The sequence below is a fragment of the Populus euphratica genome, unplaced genomic scaffold (genome assembly GCF_000495115.2).
Source record: "Populus euphratica unplaced genomic scaffold, PopEup_1.0 scaffold193.1, whole genome shotgun sequence".
NCBI classification, from domain to species: Eukaryota; Viridiplantae; Streptophyta; class Magnoliopsida; order Malpighiales; family Salicaceae; genus Populus; species Populus euphratica.
Window position 1 is genome coordinate 475,957 of NW_011500023.1, and position 21,808 is coordinate 497,764.

The 21,808-nt window shown below is 31.5% G+C and overlaps 2 protein-coding genes across 2 annotated transcripts; one reads left to right on the top strand and one right to left on the bottom strand.

Annotated features, from left to right (window-relative positions):
• Nucleotides 1-651: 651 nt before the first annotated feature.
• On the top strand, nt 652-8,148 carry LOC105142045 (transcription repressor KAN1-like). Its single transcript, XM_011049494.1, has 6 exons — nt 652-2,076; nt 2,254-2,330; nt 2,874-2,922; nt 3,320-3,476; nt 7,488-7,581; nt 7,705-8,148. Exons 1-6 carry the CDS (start codon nt 1,230-1,232, stop codon nt 7,810-7,812), a joined length of 1,332 nt encoding a protein of 443 aa, XP_011047796.1. The 5' UTR covers nt 652-1,229; the 3' UTR covers nt 7,813-8,148.
• A 5,853-nt stretch (nt 8,149-14,001) lies between these two features.
• On the bottom strand, nt 14,002-18,536 carry LOC105142046 (annexin D5-like). The gene is made up of 6 exons (XM_011049495.1): nt 18,440-18,536; nt 16,352-16,497; nt 16,007-16,225; nt 15,302-15,517; nt 15,134-15,223; nt 14,002-14,417 (listed from the first exon to the last, which is right to left on the bottom strand). The coding sequence occupies exons 1-6, from the start codon at nt 18,513-18,515 to the stop codon at nt 14,214-14,216; spliced, it is 951 nt and encodes a 316-aa protein (XP_011047797.1). The 5' UTR covers nt 18,516-18,536; the 3' UTR covers nt 14,002-14,213.
• Between the last annotated feature and the right edge of the window lie 3,272 nt (nt 18,537-21,808).

A 21,808-nucleotide genomic window follows, 5' to 3' on the forward strand; every position in this document is an offset into this window, starting at 1 on the left:
TGAAGAATATTTGGATTGGAAGGCTTGGAAATCTATGATATGAACGAAGTATTGTCAGCCTGTAGACCTTAATTTTGTTAATTTGGTATCAACAAGATGGGATTTGGAATGAATTTGATCAACCAATTATTAAATGTGTTTTGCTAAGTTAATTTTTTATTCAATTAATTTAAAAACCTAGTGTAAATCCGACTTTAGATATTGAATTTCTGAATTAACCTTGAAGTTTAATATCTATCTTTATTTAGTAATTGGACAGAGACACCTATAGATAATATCTCTATCCCTTTATTCCCTTTACAATAAGAAAAAAAATAAAAAAAAAATGCTAGACTCTACAATCATATATCTTCTTGCTTTTTGACTAAGATTACCAAGACAAAAGACACATGATGTCTTGTTTAACTCCTAAGACTAGTTGGTCATTACATTATTGTCTTCTTCATTTCCCCCTTTTTTTTTCTTTCATGTGATTAATTAATAAGAGATAGAGAAAGATCAGAGGCCCCATAGGGTGGGGAAAAAGAAGAACTCGAGAATTTTTAGCACTCCATCCTCCCCTCCTTCTTTCCTCTCTATCTCTTTCATATGGTATATATCTTAGACCATTGTCTACGGGGAATTTTCATTTATAATATAATAGGGAAAAAAATGGGAAAAACCTTTGCAGTTTTGCGTGTATATTTTGACTATGGGGAAAATGAGAGGTAATTGGCTTCTAGATATAGAGAAAGAGAGAGACATGATTTGTTGTAGTGTCATCTTCTTATATATACTCTCGAGGAAATAAGAAACAAAAGCCCCAAATCCCTCTCCTTCTCTCAATATCCTTTCTCACAATTTTTATTTCCCTATCTACGCTTCTTGCATCACCACACATCTCTCTCTGGAAGCATGTCTGTTTCTTGAAGAGGACAAAAGGATTTTCTATTTTCTTTTTTTGCCTTTAGGCACCCTCTGCATACCAAACTTTTTCTTTCTTTCTTTCTTGCTTGCCATACTTTGGTTATGTGAAGTTAATAGAAGGGTTCTTCTTTCTTTGTCCCAGCCATCTACACTTCTAATCTACTAAAGATTGCTTTTTTAGTAAGTTTGGAAGAGATCCCACTTCAAAAATCGACTGTATTCTTTGTGTTCTTGAATTTTTGTTTTTCTCTTTTTGAATTATTGAAGAACAAGAACAGCAGCTAGCTAGCCTGCAACCGTTAATTTCTAAGGGAATATTAAAAATGTCCCAGAAAGGAATTTTTGATAAACAGTCTTTGAATCTGATTCCAGACCTTTCACTGCACATAAGCCTTCCAAACAGTGCTCCTTCTTCAATTTGCACTGGCACAAACGATGGTGATTCGGCTTTTGATATTTGGCGCAAAGATGATGTACTAATAAAATCACGTAGTGATAGTTCTATAAGAGTTGGGTCTCAAATATCAGACACTGAACTTTCTCTTGCAAATCCAACAAGCACTGCTGCTTTGGAGGCAGAGAGTCCTTGGAGAATAAACTACGGTGGAAGAGGGACTGGCAGTCTTGAGGATCATCACCATGATCAAGCAAGGCAAAGAAATCTTCTTCTTCAACGTTCTAGTAATGGCCAAATGAGTCATATAAACCATGGGATCTCAGTTCTTGATGTCACAGGATCGAAGCCTATAAAGGGGATTCCAGTTTACAATAGCTGGAATAGTTCAGGAGATCATAATATTGATCCTAGATTTAGCTTTAACCAAATGCCTTATTCACCATCTTGCACACCCTACTCTTCTTCTAATTCTTCAGCTGATCACCATACTTCCACTTTGCAAGCTTACAGAATGGGTACTTCTGCACCAAGGCTCAATGGAATGTCAATGGAGTCACTGAGAGTTCCACAATATCATCAATACCATCAGTATGGAGCTGCTGCAGGAGTAGGGGGTGGTGGTGCGGAGCTATATGGTAGTAGTGGCATGATTCGATCAAGATTTATGCCGAAGTTACATAGCAAGAGGAACATGAGAGCTCCAAGAATGCGTTGGACTAGCTCACTCCATTCTCGTTTTGTTCATGCTGTTGAGCTCCTTGGTGGCCATGAAAGTATGAGTCTTTTCTCCTTCTTAATTACCTAATCTCTCACTACATAATTGTTTATGGTGCAAGAACAAGAATATAATAGCCTACACACTAGTACTTGAGTTGAATAACTGATTAATATCATGGACTTTGTTTTGCTCTAATCTCTGTAATAATTGGTTTCGTTAACCTTTCTTTTAGGGGCAACTCCAAAGTCAGTTCTAGAGCTCATGGATGTCAGAGATCTAACGCTTGCTCATGTTAAAAGTCATTTACAGGTCTGGCATGGAAAACCCAGTACTCTTTTCCTTTATTCTCCTCCTCCTCCTCCTCCTTCCATCCTGACAGGAAACCTAAAGACTACTTGAATATCTGATTGTTTAATTTAGACGGGAGTCCTTCCCCTTGTCCCCGTGAGAGACCTGTGTCTTGGGTAGTGAAGTAGACTTTGGCTGAGGCTATCTAACAGGCACGAGAGCCGATGAGGACAGTGAGTGAATGAATGAACAGTTGAGTCTGCTGTTTTCTGATACAGGACAACTTCTACTTTTTGAGAGAGAGAAAGAAAGAGAAAAAAAGTAGCCATCATTTCTCAATAATACAAGGCAATTACTGACCTTACCAAACTACTACCTCGTGGTGAATAAACAAACCATGTAAAATCCAGAAAGAGAAGCATCTGATTTGATTTTTTTGACTGGGAATTTTCTTCTTCATTTTAATTACTCAAATATTATATTGTATGTAATATAGGACTGCTATAGAAGGACAGGTCTCCCTTGTTTTCTATTCATTTTCTTTGTCCCCTTTCGCCTGTGCAGATGTACAGAACTGTTAAAAGCACTGACTGCAGACCTACAGCTTCCTCAGGTAATTCGTCAATCTTTTCTTCAGTTTTAACATAAGCTAATTATCTATTAATTTCCCTACTCTAGGGTCTCCCATCTCACTTAAAAGGAAGTGTTGGTCAGCGGGGATTGTAATAATTAAATATATTAAAATATTATTTTTTTTATTTTTATAATAGTATATTAAAACAATTCAAAAATACTAAAAAAAATAATTTTTTAAAAAAATTAAAATTTACCTGCACATTCCCATTTGCCTTGTATTAATGAACCTGCCTCACCATATGTTACAAATACGACGCTGTGTTTGTACCTTCACTTAATCAACCACTCATAAAAGATTCATGGTAACTTTTTTCAAAGATCATATGATCTGGTACACTTGGCTGCGGACTTAAATCTTATTGATTGTCTTTTAGATGGATCTGGTGATGAAGATTTCGTTTCTGGAACAGCTTGCATTGCCCAAAATGCTAACTATTTACTCAACCAGAAAGGAGGTTCAAAGGTGCTTAATTTGCAGCATGATAATGGCTGCCCTAATTCTCCGACTACTCTATGGAGCAACTCCTCTAGGTAATACCCACAAAGCCACAATCTATCTCCCTCTCCCTCTCGCATTCACACACTCACGCGCAATATTGCATTAATTGATGTTTATGAAGTTTGTATTCTAAAGACTAAAGAGTGCAGTGCTTTTCTCTTTTATGACTTCAACTTTAAAGCTGATTTTTTGTTTTTTTTTTACCTTTTCATGCATGGGTGATTTTAGCTTATATAGGCAATCCAAACCCATGTCGTCCTACTTCTAACTTTCCCTCAATCTAAAAGGAGCTACCATCTTTCTTACGGCTTTTGCTTTTCATTTACTAGCATTTTCTTCTTCTTCTTTATGTTTTTGTTTTTCTGTGTGTGTGCATGTATGTATGTGTGTGTGTGCATGTACGCACCTTTTCACGGGTCATGAAAAAAGTATAGTAATTAAAAACTGAAAACAAGTGATGATAAACTAGATAAATTAAGCAAAGCGTGATGAAATAACTTCTAACTTTCTCATATTTCCTTAAATTTATTTGATATAAATTAAAATGATTAATTAATGAAAACCATGGTGACATTTACAGTAACATTAAGGTTTCCAGTTACCTTCCGTTTTTAGTTAGCTTTTTAGGAGGCCTTAATTTAACTAAGCCCTTTTGTTAACCCAATTTTGTGTGAAGTCATAAGTGAATGTGTAGGTACTTTAATTACTGTTTTAGGAGTTAATTAAAGCAGATCATCTCCTTCATATATGTATCTGGTTTTCTTTTTTATCCCTTTTCTCAAGCCATTTTTAAACTAAATCGTTGTACATAGTTAAGTATGAATAAATGAACTAAAACTAATCACCACCAATTTTCTCGTATTAATAAAAATTGTGATGAGTTTTTATTAAATGCACACTTATTTTTATAATCAGGATTTTTTTATTTTTATTTTTGAAACTAGCTAGCATTGGAGATTTTATACTTTAAAAATTGATAGGACCATTTTAATATTTCATTTTGTATTTAAATCTTTCTTTCATTACAAAGGTTTAAAAGATATAAAATATATTGTAATTAGCCAAGTTATTCACATAATCCTTTACACTTATTTTTATAATCAAGATTTTTTTTTTCTTTTAGAAACTAGCTAGCATTGGAGATTTCATACTTTAAAAACTGATAGGACCGTTTTAATATTTCATTTTGTATTTAAATCGTTCTTTCGTTACACAGGTTTAAAAGATATAAAATATATGGTAATTAGCCAAGTTATTCACATAATCCTTAGGTTATTAATAGGAAATTCTTTCTTTTTTGCAACTTAATTCTAGATCAATGATGAAAAGTGAGAAACAAAGTTCTCTTATTTTAATTTTGAATCTAACACAACTAATTAATATATATATCAGCTTAATTAACTAAATTAGCGCATTTTTCTTACACGAATGTTATCAAACATTTTATTAAAAGTTTGGAATAAACAACACAAATTAACACTGGATTACAGCAAACCAACAAGAAAGATGGCTTAGAAAAAAGGACCACACCACCATAAACATGGAAGTCATTGCTTTTAGAACCAATAAGGCAACATCTTTTGTATTTACATAGTATAAAATCATGGCCATTAGCTGGAGATGATTAAAAAAAAAACATTTTGTTTCAATAAAAAGGTAAAATAGTACACTGGTATAATAAAGGAGATGATAAAAAAAAACATTTTGTTTCAATAAAAGGTAAAATAGTACACTGGTATAATAAAATAGTACACTGGTATAAATTGATACGCAGTTTCATCACTTAATTTTAAGCCATAGATGGAGATGATTATCTTGAACACATTTAAAAATTAAATTATTTTTTTATAAGAAAAAACACATTAATTGCACCCACACACCTCTCAGTGAAAAACCACATTTTGTAAATATAGTTTTTAGATTTAGATCCTCTTATATGAGCATGAGCAGTCTATGTTTGAAATTTTATCTTGGATTTTGAATTTAATGATCTAGAATAAGTGAGAAAAATAAAATATTCTGGAGTTAATTTTCTTTCATTTTTATCATAAAGTTCAATCATGATCATTTAATTTGAATTCAATTATTTATATTTAATGAACATGATAATTATATTCCTTCAAGAAATGGCTTAATTTTACAAGTACATGAAATATGCGTAAGTTCATACTATATTATATAGTATGATATTATTTTTTTAATGAATGAAGCCAAAGCTAGAACAAAAATAAAAATAAAAAATACCAATGTAATCAAGCAAAAGTTGTGATTGTAATCTTAAAATGTATTAAAACATAATGAAAAAATGAGAATGATCATGCATGATAAGCCCTTTTTTGACATGATGGTCAACAAAAGATTCCCATTGTCTTAGAGAATTTTACAGTCATTCAAGATGCCCATTTTCTGCCATTTTTGCTAGTTGTAGTTGCCTTCCTAGGTTTTTTTTTGGGTGCACTTCAGGACTGAAAAGTTTCTATACCTTTGTGGTAGCAAAAAAACACCCTCATTTGCTAGGGTATCTAATTTTCTACTTCATTTTCATTAACATTTGTCCCCATGAATGCAATTTAACAGTTTAGACACTCAACCTTTTTTTTTTTGTTTTAAATTAATTTTTTTAGTGTTTTTTTATTGTTTTGATGCATTAATATTAAAAATAATTTTTAAAAAAATAAAAAATATTATTTTAATATATTTTCAAATAAAAATCACTTTCAAAACCAATAACCATCACAATTCAAAAAAAAAAAAAAAGTCCTGGAAATCATGGCCATCCTGTAGATCCTAGCTAGCATTGTACTGTGCGAAATACTGGTAGAGCTTCCTACAAGCATTTTACTTGTAACTAAATATAGTGGCCTGTGAGTCATCACTTTATTAAGCACTAATTCTAGCAGATTATGTGATATATAATCACATTATCGTGGTTTGAAAAAAAGAAAAGAAAGAATTCTGTAATTAAATAATCTCGACGTCAGTTAGTAACTTTTCCTTTTCATTAATAAAAAAATTGAGTGTTGTAGTAAAAGTCTTAGATTCGTAGCAGTACTATATATGTTAAAAGGGTATTGGAGAATAACTATTAGGGCTAAAATATCCAGTTTTTATGCATAAGCCCAACAGTATTAACACCTTAGATGGGCATATTAATAACTAAATGAAGGTTTTATTTCTTCACAAGATGTGTTGGAAAGGGAGGAATATCTTATGGTCCGCCATGTTTCCGTCACAAAACTGTGGAACAAAGGGAAACTAGTGTTTGTGCGTGTGTAGGCAAAGACTTTTTGTTAAGTTCTTCTATTCATAAACGTCAATCATTTTGAAACATTAGAGAACAACGTTTGAAGAGTAAAGAAATGGTGGTGAGGTCTGTCACGGACAGGTTTTGAACTGTTCAAAAATCTAATTATTTTGTTGTTCAGTGGTTGCTTGTGGAATCGAGGCGGCAAGGTCTCAGTGACACCATTAATTTGACCATCTTTCTTAATATTAGCTACTAGGTCGATTGCACCCTTTAGCCACTGAATGCTTTCCTCTGGGATTTCTGTTGATTAGCCTGATAGCACATCTTCAGACTCCACTGGTGTGGATGTAGGTATCAGCAATGGTGTCATCTTTTTCAGAGAGAAGAGAAGCTGAGTCCCCAGTATTTTTTCTTATGCCAGACTCTCTTCTCCCCCTGTTTTCAATCTCTTCGCCTGTTCGTTTCTTCTGTTCATTCTCCTTTCTTTTTCTGCTCTAACTTTTGTCTCCTAGGTTATTCTCTTTTTAGCCATAATCTTAACACACTCTCGACTATTATCTAAAAAAACTGCTTCTTCCAAGGTTGGTTTGAGCAAGGTGACCTATAATTACCCAGAAAATTGATCAAGGAAAATTTTTCTTCATTTGACTCCATGCATGGTTAAATCAAAGAAATGTCAATAGTATTGGCTTAGGAAAGTATATTACAGTTTAACATTTTCTTTTCCATCAGAAAATTACAAGCAAGTCAATGGTTTAATTAATAGTAAATGATTAGTCTTTCTTAATTGTTACAGCAAAGGAGGATGGATGCGTAGCAGCTTAAGAGATCTAGATGGGGTTAGGGTAGAAACCCTACCATCTCAACAAGCAGCAGGAAACAAATTGGAAGTGAGTAACTAACTAGACTTAGTAATTAGACAAATATACTAATCAACAAGCATCTCCATAATTATAACTCTATTGACTATCATATTTATGCAATTATTTCCACAAATAATTAATAATTTGCAGATAATTGCTGAATCAAGAAGCTTTCCAGGATACAACCAAGAACACAAGAATCCAATCTTGGAGTTTTCCTTGGGAAGACCAGACGGGCAAAACAAAGAACATGACTGATTTAAGATAGAGTTGTGCGTAGATAACCATGGCACTTTCATGCATGGTATTTAGACTTCCCTTTTTCTCGACCAAAGAATAAAAAGAAAAACAAAAAGAAATAATCATAGATAATATAAATTGATACAGGGTTTTGAAGGGGAGAAGAAGAAAGTCTTGGCTCTGTCAGTTCAATGCATGTCTGTCTGTGTGTCTGTATATTCTTTTTTGGGCCATTGTTGGACTATGTTTACGAGGTGATGTTAGTCGTTACATGGTGTAATCAACGAAGCAAAAAGTAGAAGAAAAGAAGGAATCGGTTTTTAATGGTGCTTGATATATATTCCCTCTTTTTTACTCCTTTTCTTACAACACCCTTTTCTATTGTCTCTTTAGTGGGGTCATTACAGAATTAGAGTGTGAAAGCATGACTTTCATTACCATCTCTTAGTTTAGCTTTGATTGAAGTTAGATGTGCTTGTCAAGAAAAGGTGATATATAAAGCAATAAGGCACTAATTGTTGTAAAGACATGGAGAAAAGGTTGGATTTTTTTTTTTCACTTTTTTCAGGAATATTAAGAGCGAATAAAATTTAGATATTGGCTCTAATTGCGCTTACTAACACATCTTGCATGTATGATTCCACATTTTGTCCTTATTTTTTCACCATTAAAATGGGGTGTTGGGATTGTGGGTTGCATTATGTCCCACTAGTTGATCTTACTTTAGTCAATTCTAAATGCTTCAAATCTAGTTAATCGATTTGATGAAATGTCATCATAAAGTAATCACATTATTATTATTATGTTTTTTTTTTTAAATTTAATTTCGGTATTGCTTTTTTATTTTATGTTTAATTCAATTTTAGAAAACAGAAAATAGAAGTTTAATATGTATATATATGCTAACAATTTGGGACATTAGAAAAATGATAAAATTTAGCACAGTAGTGAAAATCTTGAAAATCAGCTATTGACAACAGAAAAAAAGAAAAAGAAAAGAAAAAAAGAGTTTCTTCCCCTGGACATGGAGCACTAAAAAGGACATGTTGGATTGGACTACTATAGATCCATCAGAAATTTATTGGATTGTGTCATTTGGCAAATGAACCAAGATAGCCTAGGTGTTGCAAAATCATAGTTATTATCCTAGTTCAACTAGGTGAGTTAGCTCAATGACACGACACTTTTGAATCCTAACCTAAATGGGTTTTATTTTCAATCGATTCTTACATTGATTCGGCCAAACTCGGATGCCTCGAGTTACAACTAGTTTTTAGCTTGCTCGATTAGTAACCACTCTAAAAAATAGGCATCTTTACACAACTCGGCTTCTTGAATCCTCCCTCTTTCCCATCTTCTTTAATTTCTTTTAAAATATCTACCATTGTCATTAATATTGATCTTTCTTTGTTTTGGGTGTGAATCACCTAGAGCAAGAGAAAGAAAGAGAAATCACTCAATTAATCACAATACAATAAAAAAAAATATTGATATTGATATCAAAAATCTATCTTGCAAAGTAGAATTTAATGAAGATGGTTTGAAACTTTTATCTTACATAAAAAAATAGATCAAATTCCAATAATATTTCTTATTCAATTTAATTTTAATTTTCTTATAGGTTGAAGGGTGTGTTGGGTTAAAAATTGGTTGACTTGGTTACTAGAATGTCATTTGTTTGTTTGTTTTTATATATATATGTACACACACTAAAAGGGATTAATGTTGCGTTGTTCACTTTTTTATTATTTACCTAAATACAAATCATTATAGATTAGAGTATTGTAATGATGTGAGTGTTCTTACTAAAGTAACTTGCTAGGCATGCAATTGGAGATATAATTGTCTTTTTAATGAGATATTTGGTATTGAAAGAATAATTGAGGATAAAATTTGGGTTGGGGTATAGATATTGCTTTGCTCTTTACGACATAAAATTTTAACCTTTGGATTGGGACTTTTATTGCCTTTTTTTTTTTAAAAAAAATATAAACTGTGAAGATACAATTATGTCTCTTGAGTGAATATACATGTGTTGAGTGATTTCTTCTTTTCTTGTTATTGAAGGAGTTTAAATATAAAATTACCCTTGAATTTCAATAAAAACAAGGTTACATATAGGGATGCTTTTGTTGTTTTCATATATTGATATATTGATAAGGCCCTAACATCTAGGCTTGACATTTTTGTTAAGGCTCTAGCGCCTGAGTCTGGTGTTATTGATTGGTTTAGACACTTGAATATGACATGTGTTGCAAGACTCGATGCATAGGTTTGCTATGGACCCTAATTATGGGTTTGACATCATTGTTAGCCAACTTTTATTGTCTTTTTTTTTTAAAAAAAAATATAAACTGTGAAGATACAACTATGTCTCTTGAGGGAATATACATGTGTTGAGTGAGTTCTTCTTTTCTTGTTATTGAAGTAGTTTAAATATAAAATTACCCTTGAATTTCAATAAAAACAAGGTTACATATAGGGATGCTTTTGTTGTTTTCATATGTTGATGAGGCCCTAACATCTAGGCTTGACATGTTTGTTAAGGTTCTAGCGTCTGAGTTTGGTGTTATTGATAGGCTTAGACACTTGAATATGACATGTTTGCAAGACTTGATGCATAGGTTTGCTATGGACTCTAATTATGGGTTTGACATCATTGTTAGCCTAAGTGTACTTAAACTCTAAATTAGAAGGAAAAATGAAGATTGAAAAAAAAATAAAAAAAGAAAAAGAATAGTTTAAAATCAAGTAGAAAATATGAAAAGCTAAGGTGAGGTAAAGCCTATGAATTTAGAAAAATATGTTCTAAAAACTCTTTTTTCACACTCTTTTTATAATGGATTTTGAAATAAAACCAAAATAAAATTAATTTTGATAATTACCACAATAAAATCCCTCCATTATCAACCTTAATTACCAGCTATAAAAATAGAATCAAAACCAAAATTATTTTCTTTAAATCAGACTTTTCTTGAATTGAAAATTCTTTTCAGGTTTAAACAAAAAAAAAAATAACTTATTAGATTTTTATTCATGGGATGAACAAACTAATAAGCCAACAAAAAAAATAGTCCACACCAAGCCTAGGCTGAAGTGCAAGCATGAGCCACACATACATGTGACTTAAGCCCAATGTTTATCGAGGAGAAACATATGAAAATCAAAGGTGAAGAAGAGTCTAAAAATCTGAAAATATCTATCCTACAAACTCTTCATTCAAGTCCTTTTTATAATATATTTTGGAACCAAAACTAATATAAAATTAATTCTAAAAATTGTCAGAATAAATTCTGTTCATTATCAACCTTAATTATCCACCATAAAATAATATTAAAATTGATAATTTTAACTTTAAATCTAATATTTTTTAACTGAAAAAATCGATCTACCCACCATATATAAACAACACGAAAACCGTGTTTTTTTTTTCTTATAAGATGAAGTTTTTGAGTTTTACAAAAACATATTAGTTAAGAATTCTTTGATATTAATTATCTCATTCACTAACTCACTAGCTCTCCCAATATGTTTTAAACATGTTAATTTTTAATATTAAAAAGCTTTTGTTGACTAATAAATTCCAATAAAATCTTAATATTGGACCCACTTTTAAAATAAAATCTCCAACAGCTTTTGCATGATAGAAAAAGAATAACCCATGTTCCCCAGTTTCTCTATCTAAATTGAGATGTTATTTCGTGAGACACCTGATTCGCTAGGCCCTTCGCATAACATTGTTCCATTAGGGATACAAATCCCTTTCAGCACTTGTCCCTATAAACCAAGAATCCCGCAGCCCTGTCTTCCCAAGAGTTTCAAATTAAGGTAGTGTTTTTTTTGTTGGGATAATAATTATTTTTTATAATTTTTTTATTTTAAAATATTTTTTTATTATTTTTTAAAATTTAATTTTAATTTCACCATCTCAAAAAAATTTAAAAACATACAAAAAAATTAATCTAAAATAGAATTTAAAAAACACAATTAAATAATAAAAACAGACACCGCCTAATTCCACGTCTATGCACATGCCAGGAGGGAGCTAGGAGCTAGGAAAATATAACATTCTAGCCCCCCATCTTCTCCTATATTTTCATTTTTCTCCTTATTGTTTTCCTATTTACAAACAAAGTCTTGAAGAAGTGAGTGAGCACAAACAAAAGAAGTTTCAATGAGGTTCGATGGCAATGGATCACAGGTGTCAATAAATGTATCATCTAAGCTGGTGGGCCACCTTCAATTATGCCCTCCGATCTCCAATCATTCTTCAGCTATCTTGTCTTGTTATATACATGAGATTGATTTTCTTTTTCCTTTTTAAGTTATAAAACCTCTCGACAATAATATATATTTTTAGATCAGTTTATCTATTATATATAATTAAGATTTTAAAAAAATAACTTTGAAAACGTGACTTACATATAAAATAATAAAAATATTCAATTTCTTCTATGTTAAATATTTCAACATAATTAAATTGTAATGAAATAAATAATTCAATAATAAAAATCTCATCATTAAAAATAGTATAAAATTATTTTTTAACATTTAGGTTTTTTTATACGCATTTTAATAATATATCAAGTTGATTTGAAATTCAGTAAATTCAAAACTAAAATTAGATTGAATTTTAAAAAAATAAAGTGATCTAATAAAAAATTTAAGTTAATTCAGTGATTTAATTAACTTGATAATATCTTATCAAAAATTCAATTATAACTCATTAATTATTTAATTTTTAACAAAAATAATATCATTTTATTTTATAAAAAAATAAAAGTTAATCAATAATAACTTGGTAAAAACATATAACTCAAGTCAACCACCATGTTAAGTATAAAATTTAAAATATTATTCACATATTACTATGTTATAAACAAACATGAAAGAATAAAAAATGATCTTATAAGAGACTTTGGTCATTCCACTTGCTTTCATATTCTCCTGATATGATAAAAAATTTAAATTAATTTAGTGATTTAGTTCACTCGATAATATCTTGTTAAAAATTTAATTGTTATTGATTAATTAATTATTTTTTAATAAAAATAATATTATTTTATTTTATAAAAAAATTAAAAATTAACTTAAAATAACCCAATAAAAAATCATGAAGATATTATTCACGTGTTCATGTTACTATGCTGTAAACATATAAAAATGAAGAATGGTCTTGTAAGAGACTGGTCATTCCACTCGCTTCCATCCTCTTCTGATCCATACGTCCTTTCTTCCCTTTTCTTCTTGTTGGGTAAGTTTCTAGTCCATTAAAGTTTTGGAGGTTACCTACGAATAAAGAAATTATACAGCCCACGAGATATTTCATATTCTCTCATCAATTTTATTTTTTTTAATTTCTGTTTCCCCTCTCACTCTGGAAGGCACTTCTATCCATATATACAGACATGGACAAGAAAGTAGAGTTATAATAAGTTCTTAGAGGCTAGAAGAGAGGGGAGGGGGATGGCTAGCGGAGAGGTGGTGGAGAGAGCTGAGTGTGGGTGCTGTGGTATGTGGGAAGAGTGCACAATGGGATACATAGGTTGGGTGCAGGAGAGGTTTGGTGGGGTGTGGGTGTGTGGTCTTTGTGAGGAAGCAATCAAGTATGAGCAAGCAAGGTTAGGAGTAGGAGTTGAAGTTGCTTTGAGGATTCATGCCACATTCAGAGAGACTGCAAATGCTGATCCTCCCATTCACATAGCTCAATCCATTCTCCAACTCATCAAGAAGATCATGTCCTCCACTTTTTCTTCACCCAACTAAGGTGCCTTTGCCATGATGCTTGCTAACTTTGATGATGCCAGTAAGAAGGCTGAAGGGAGAGTTGACTGATATAAGCTTGATGTTCTCACTGTAAATTAGGTCAGCTTTATGTTCCTTCCTGACTTGTATGATTGTCTCTGTTATTGATAGGTCCTTGCTTGTTTCTGTAAGATTCAAGGTTTTGCTTCGCATTACTTGAAATTGCCAGAAGCCAAAACAGTAAGAACCTAAAGTCTACCAGATGTTGAAAGAATTCAAGATGTGAAGAGGGAACATAATTTAAGAAAATTAGAATGATTGAAGCCAAATGTTCTGAGCAGTGTCCAGAGTAGTCCCAGCCTAGTTCGGTGGCCAAACCCCATCCTCGCATTAAATTCTTGGGACAATTATCAAAATAGATTATCACCTGCCAAACTCAACATTGCAAAGTAAGAAGCCTGATTAGATACACTAACAAATCCATTCAAACATGTATATCCAAGAATACTTCTTCACAAATCAGTGTTTCAACTTCATATTTACTCAATTATAAGAAGTCAGCAAAGTGCCTAGAGTTGCATGAAAAATCTCAATCCTTTGGACACCAACCAATCATGTCCATAGAAAATACATTTACATGATTTTGCCTTCGTACACGCACCAGTCATTTTCAGTTAATGGTTGGGCCCCAAAAGAGCAAGAAGGAAAGCCCGATAATGGCCTGAAGTTTCTGAGTGAACTGCGTCATTCAATGTCTTCTTGTACTTCTTCAGATATTCAGCTTTTATATAATGCATGTCAATCTCAGTCCTTGTAACGATTACCCTTATAAGTGCAGTGTCATTAGTTCCCATGCCCTTCATCGCCTTGTGCAGCACCTGTAAAGTTTGTGAAATGATAGGATTTATCAACGACTTCAAGATAAATTATAATATCATGTAAGTAAATAAACTGAACAATTTCACAAGAGACGGGATCAAATCTTGATTTCACCCAGAGGCTGGGAGGTCAACCCTGTAGCATACTCCAACTACTGAAATAAGATGAATATTAGCATAACTGGGAAATTCAAATGGAGGTTCTTTTTAAGGTTTTGAGTACTACTACAGGCCTGGTGTTATTCGAATGATAAAAAATTATAATGACAACAGCTGTGGAATACCACAATCAGCTATGTGATGCATCATGCACGATTATCATGCCATGCATGATTGACTCATGAGATTGCTTATAAGGTCACTATGGATATCAGAAGACGCAGACTTGCTGGACAGATCAACTTCAATCTGTTTCAACTTCAGTTTTCACAATTTTGTTTTCTACATGATCTATACATTCTGAAAAATCATTTTTCTAAACACTGTCAAATAAAGAGTGTACCACGTTTATGTAACAAACTAGATTCCTATAATCTACACACAGTTATTAGTTCACCACATCATACAAACACATTCAGTGACACCATGCTACTTAATATGCCTTCAAAACATGATTTGCCTTGATCCCTGACTTCATTTCATAAGAAAATGTTTTCACTGTAACCAGATGAAGCAGAGAGAGCCAAGTCGAAGATGTTAAGAATGTAGAAGAATACCTTGGCAAAGTAATTTGCTGGATTCTCTGAGCATAGTAAAATTGTCTTCAAAGCATGCTCAAAATGTCCTGATGTTTCCTTCTTTATAACCTGGAATTGTTACAAATAAATTTGCCTCACAGAATAACCACAGACAAGAGAGAGAAAAGAGAACTTTAATATATCTACCTTTTTCAAAGAGTTTCCATACATGTCATGGTAGGCAGAATCAACTGCAGCCAAATGTGCTGCACTTCGTTCACTGAATATGTGGATGAAAGTCTTCTCATCAGTTCCCCATTTTTTCTCACCTGCTTTATAAAGAGCCTTTGCATCCTTCACAACCATCTCTCTATCAACTTCCCGACCTTCATACCGAGGCATACTTGCATATGCTAGCAGGAGCTAAATCAAGTATATTATAATAATACATCAGGAACTTGTGTTTCCTTTATTGAATATTAAATGAAAATGCTGACAAATGAACTTGGATGAAGAAAAAGAAAAGGTGGTGAACAGGGAAGGTCATGATAGGAAAATTAATAGCATACAAATAGAGTGAACAGAATTCTAAACTAAGGGCTAATGTTGCTTCAACAAAAATCCCAATTATTGCAATTAACCTCCTATTGTGACAGCAGAATGAAATCTAATGGTGGGTCGGTCCAACTAAACTTTTAGGCAGCAGCCACGCTATTCCAAATCTTATAAAGGCGAGCAGCAACAGATTGTTCAGCAACAAACATCTGTTTTTGAAATTCCATGCTGGCGTTTTATATATATATATATATATATATATAGTCATCTAACAAAGTCTTACATCATGATAATAGACAAATACTAAATTGGTGAACAGAATGAGACGGCAATTAAAGAGAAAATGAGATAGTTTACCTTTTTATGATCTCCAGATGCACATGATTCAATGTCACGCTCAAGGTGAATTCCAAACTTGGCATGGTAATGTTGTTTAAAAACTTGTATCTGGGATGGCGTGCGAGAGCAGATCACTTCAGTTGCAGCTTCCAGATTCATTGTGTTTATCATCAGTGCCTGCCTGACAATTATAGCATCACGTCCAGGTAGATCGTGCATCCAAAACAAAACTGCTGTCTGAAATGCAAAAGGAACAAATATTAGAGTAAAATATGCAGGAACAGAAAGTTCTTATTTGAATTATGAAGATCCAAAAGTATTTAAAGCTTTGAAAACCATGTGTGAGTAGATATAACACTATACCTCTAAACTGCCTGTAAGCTCTGAAGACAAGCGCTTAAAAAGATCCTCAGAGTACAATGTTCTGTACTCGTGTTGGATGAGGGAACGTTGTGCTGCATCTCGATGAGCCAGAATATTGATTACTGCGGATGTATCAGTTCCCAGTCCTATTATAAACAGAACACAACAAATTCAATACAGGAGATCATACATTTGAATTTTTTTTTATTGTCCAATCAAATGACAATCAGTTTCGCATTTTTTTCATAACACTTCAGCAAATTTGGTTTATCACTGTGATAGTTAACTTCTATGAGCAAAACAGGTGTCGCCTTGATTAACTGAAGATCTCTTAACAAGGTGAATATCTAATTTCCTAGAGTCCATATGCTAAGACTTGCCACAATTTTTACAAACTCATTATTCATGAAGGTTAACTGGTATCTGTGACAACAAGAAATTGCCTGAATTATGAAAGTTAAAACAAGGGGCAAAAGCAAAATCAATCGCTGTTTGAAAGATAGGTAGAAGTAGGTTATTTGACGTAGTATGGAGAGGAAACCTTAAGTTTCGGTACACATTGCAGAATTTCACTAAAAGTTCCCTTTAGCTCAAGTTCACAACCTATTATACAAGAGAGCTCCTTTGTCACTAAGACAATTTAGCTATTAAGCAAAGGTGACTACCTAGTCATCAAGCCAAAAAAAAAAAAAAACATAAAATAATCTTAACCAATGCATCATCTCTTTAGTCATTAAGCAAAATAAATGCAACGTAATATTAGCATGCTCCTGCATCATTATTATTTCCCAGAAATGATGTGGTTTTTCAATGACACATAATGGAAGTTCAAAATAGGAAAGGACAATATATGGTAATTTAACTATAAACAACAATAAAAGCATAGAACATGAGATGATTTAACAAGATTTAGCTAAGGAAACCTTATATGCCTATAGCCCTTCATTTCTAACATTCATGGTTATATTCTAACCTGCTGAGCTACATGTACCACTTTCCTAAATTCTGTGTTTTATTCATTGAAGAGCGCCCTACCACCACTTGACTACTAAGGGAAAAGCCCTTTACCATGTATATAAAGATAGCTACAACCAAATGCCTTGTCCTCAAAATGATGAGAAAGATAATATTGTCATACTGTTCTTTTCCTATCTGTTTCATCATTCTATACAGATATACTTGTAAAATGTATTACCTACTTGTGAGGGCACCAGACCCACACCACAGATTACATAAGTTAACAGACAAAGACGATGTAGGATGACCCAGCCTGTTATTATTTTGTTGGGAGACTGGGCTCATTTGAGCCTATTTCATTGTTTTATTTTATTTATTTGAGTTATTTATGGTAGACAATTTTAACTGATGGGTTAAGCCTAATAGTTGGATGTTTTAGGGTTATATTATTTATATGTTTCTCTTTCAGTTGTGAGACAGTTTTTGATGATGAAATAAAAAAGACAAACTTTTCCCTTACTGCATTCACTTTTTCTTCCTGAATTTTCCCTTTCTTTGCTTCTAATTCTTAATTTCTTTCTTAAAAGCTTATTTATTTCTTACTTTAATTATTTTTGTTCATTGTTCCGCATCACCTACACTTGAATTAAGGTAAGTACAAGAAATTTAGCATATTGTCTTTCCAAGCTTCCCTGTTGGAATGTTTACTTCATGTGCGAAAAAGAAAAAAAAAGACAAAAACCCTATCCTCTTGTATTAGTTGGTGGCATATCAGGCAAGTAAGATTCAAAGGAAAATAAAGGAACACCTCAGTTCAAATAGAGAAGTTCTTTGTTTTAACATGTAAGATTTGTCATGAAGTGGGAAAGCCCACCAAGCATCATAAAGGTTAACAATTCACGTAACAAGTATCAATTATTGCTCTTCCAACATGACCCAATTAAATATATTTTTCTGTATATATATGTAAAGGGTTAAATAAAGATGCCAAATTTCTCTAAAATTTTCAAACTTTAACTGATGTCAAGAACATATAATGAAAGAAACACCAAAAGGAGCATAAACCCACCAAAACCCATCAACAAAGCAACCAAAAGAAGATATCATTGACACAGATAAGGAGATTAGTACCTTTAAAGGCTCGGAAGAGCTGCATAGCATCATCTCTAGGGGATGAAAGCACAGGAGGAACACTTAAAGTTGCCATCTTTTTCCTTAAGAATGATCACAGTCTTTATTCCTCCTCTCTGTATCTCCTCCCCCTTTCTCCTCAGGGGTTGAAATCGAAAATAGACTGAGCAGTTGTGTGATGTGGTTGAAGTGGGATTAGGGTATTAATTGCAAATGACCAGTTATGCTGTGTTTGAAAAATCTCTCTCCTCCCTCCTTTTCGCTGAGCTACAACTCTATCCATAATGTCTTTCTGACAGTTGAATAAGTCTTAAAGGGTTGGCTCCCCTACAAGCCTAAAACACATGCTCACATGTGAAATAAATTTTCCTTTTGTGCCTTGTTGATAAAAAATTTAGAAAACCAGTTTTGATTCATAAGATTGGAACGAGACTATAATGAATTTATAAGGAAGACTTAAAAGAGACGGAGTTCACTATAGTTTATCAATAATAATAAATTAATTCCCATAATATTATAATAACATAAAGGTTTTTTTTTTTAATTAATATGAGTGTCCGAGTCAGATTGCGACTAATTTCACGGTCCACTGAACATCCTGCAAGCCCAGTGAACAAGTAAAGCATCGTGGGGATGATAAACATACAACATAGAGAGAATCCAGTAGAAACACGAAGAAAACAGCCCTTCAGCCTCACTTCCACTAGAACTTGAATCAAAGTTCAAAAAAAAAAAATTGTCCCATGGAGCCACAACCTAATAGTCAACATAGAGGTCTTTTGATTAGAGTTGATTTAGTAATATTTTTAATTAAAAAATGTTTTATTTCCCAATTAAAATCTCTTGTCTTGCCCACTTCTCTAAGTATAGTTAATAAATACATACAGGTCTTCTTTTACATAGTATTATAAATACATAGAGGTCTTGTTTATCAATAATAATTAATTAATTCCCATAGTAGTATAAATACATAGAGGTCTTGTTTTACAAACTTAAGAATATAGAGAGTAAATGTATAGTTTATAAAATCGTGAGCACTAATTAATTAGCTTACTTATGTTACAAAGCTAAGTTATAAATAAATTTAAAAATATATGGATTAAATATATAGTTTTTTAAAACAATGAGGACTAATGAATTTTATTAAATTATAGCCAACATTTGACCGGATGGTAACTTATGCACGGCCAAAACTTGCAAGCCTTACACTTTCTATTGTTTAATAGGGGTAGATTATAAATTAATAATGATAGGAATATTAAAAAAAAAAAAAGTGACCTATTAAAGTGTCCTTAGAGCATCTGCAATCGGAAAAAGCTAAATTGATAAATTTAAAATAGCTATTAAAGAGTTGAATTGATAAAATAATATTTTAAATAGTATAAATATAATTTTTTATATTATATATATTTCAATAAAAAAAGCTATTTAAAAGGCTAATTATATTGAAGTGTAAAAAATAAACGTTTTATTTTTTTAATAAATTTAAATTTTTTTCACATGACTGAATTTATTTGATTTATTTTTTATTGGCCTTGCTTTCTTGCTTTTTATTTTTTTAAGAGATATATAAAAATAATATTTGTAGGAGAAAAAAGATATTTTAATATTTTATTTAGCACAAAACATGTAAAAAAATTAAAATAATATTTTTTTAATTTTAATTTTCCACAACCTAGAGTTGCTCTTGATCATAATCATTTAAAAAAAATGCTTCCAGTGCACGACCTTTTCATAATTTATTAAAGAGAAACTTTCTCACTCGAAACCATCAAAAAGAGACGGCATTTTCTAATTGATGGCCTCATTTATCCATTTCACATATTTTTAAGCAAACCTTTCAAAATATCCTTCAATTATATAATTAATTTTAATTTTGCTTTCAAATAGTTTTTTTTAATATAAATTTAATATTCAAATTTTCAAAAATTCTTAATTAAAGACCTATTTATTTTTAATGTTTTTTTATTTATATTTTCATGTTAAATTTAATCAATCCAATAGATATCCAAACATGCAATCTGATGAAAAATTGATTGAGTTATGTTTTAATTTTTTTTAAATAATATTTTTTAAAATTTTTAAATTTTTTTTAAAATAATATTATTTTAAAATAATCATAATTAATCTAGATGAGTCATATAACTTATGACACAGGATATAAACTAGAGTAGTTTTTATAATCACACCTTTTTGTGTGTGAATTGTTTTAAAAACATAAAATAAAAGAGGTAAGACCTGTTTTAATATAGTAATCGCCTGAAATCTAATTTGGTTCACGGCGTTGCCTTCACAGCTAGAATATTGCATAACATCAAATGAATATTATTCAATGTTTAAATATTGATTATGTTGGAAAACGTTTTACTTATGGCATCATAGATGGAAAAATATTATTGAAAATTATAGTGTTGGTGATTTATATTTTATCAATTATTCTATCGATAATATAATCATTAATGAATTCACACATGAAAATCACATGTCAAATGAAAAAATTTACTAGCATTCATTTTGTTAATAAATTCATTTGTGATTACGGTATATTATCAAAAAAATAAACTGTTGGTAAATTCATCGATGATCATATGCATATTATTAACAAAATTAAATTGTCAAATATTTACATTTAACAGTAACAAGTCCTATAATATTTTCTCAACTCTCTAGAACTCTCTGAGGAATTTAGTTTGTTGATAATTTTGTTGGTAGTGTAAATTTTATCAGTAATTTTATCAATATTATATTTAATATTTAAAAAAATAAAACAAAATTAATTAAAAAAGAATTAAACTAAATAAAATCAAATTTTTATTATTAATTTAAAAAATATTATTGAAAATAATTTATCTGATAGATAGAAGCTAGAGGAGGAGGGGGAGGGGAAAGTGAATCTTTACCGGAAACAAGAAGGCACCGAGATTAACCAAATGTACTAGTATGGGTTGCCAACAATTACTTAAGGATATTCATTTTATCTCTCAAGTCGGTCAACTTAAGACCTAAGTTGGGTTGCCTTAATACTAAGTTTGGTCATTTGAGGTTGAATTTATTATCATATAATTGCCTAGACGCCCAGAGATTTCTGGCTTGATCCCAATTGCTAGGAATGAACAGTCAACACACTACTGTTCATCAATAAATCCTTAAACATGGTGTTGGAGATATTGTAAACTTGATTTCTTTTTGATACACTAGATGATCTAACTTTCAACCACAAATCTAAATTGAGCTTTGAATGGGTCAAAGTATCGTTCTTGTATCTCTCATACAATTGGATGTTATATGTTTCTTAAAAAGACAAGTTAGCAAAATTTTTTTAAAATATAATAACTTAAAAAAAAAAGTTAAAACCCAACTTACTGCAAA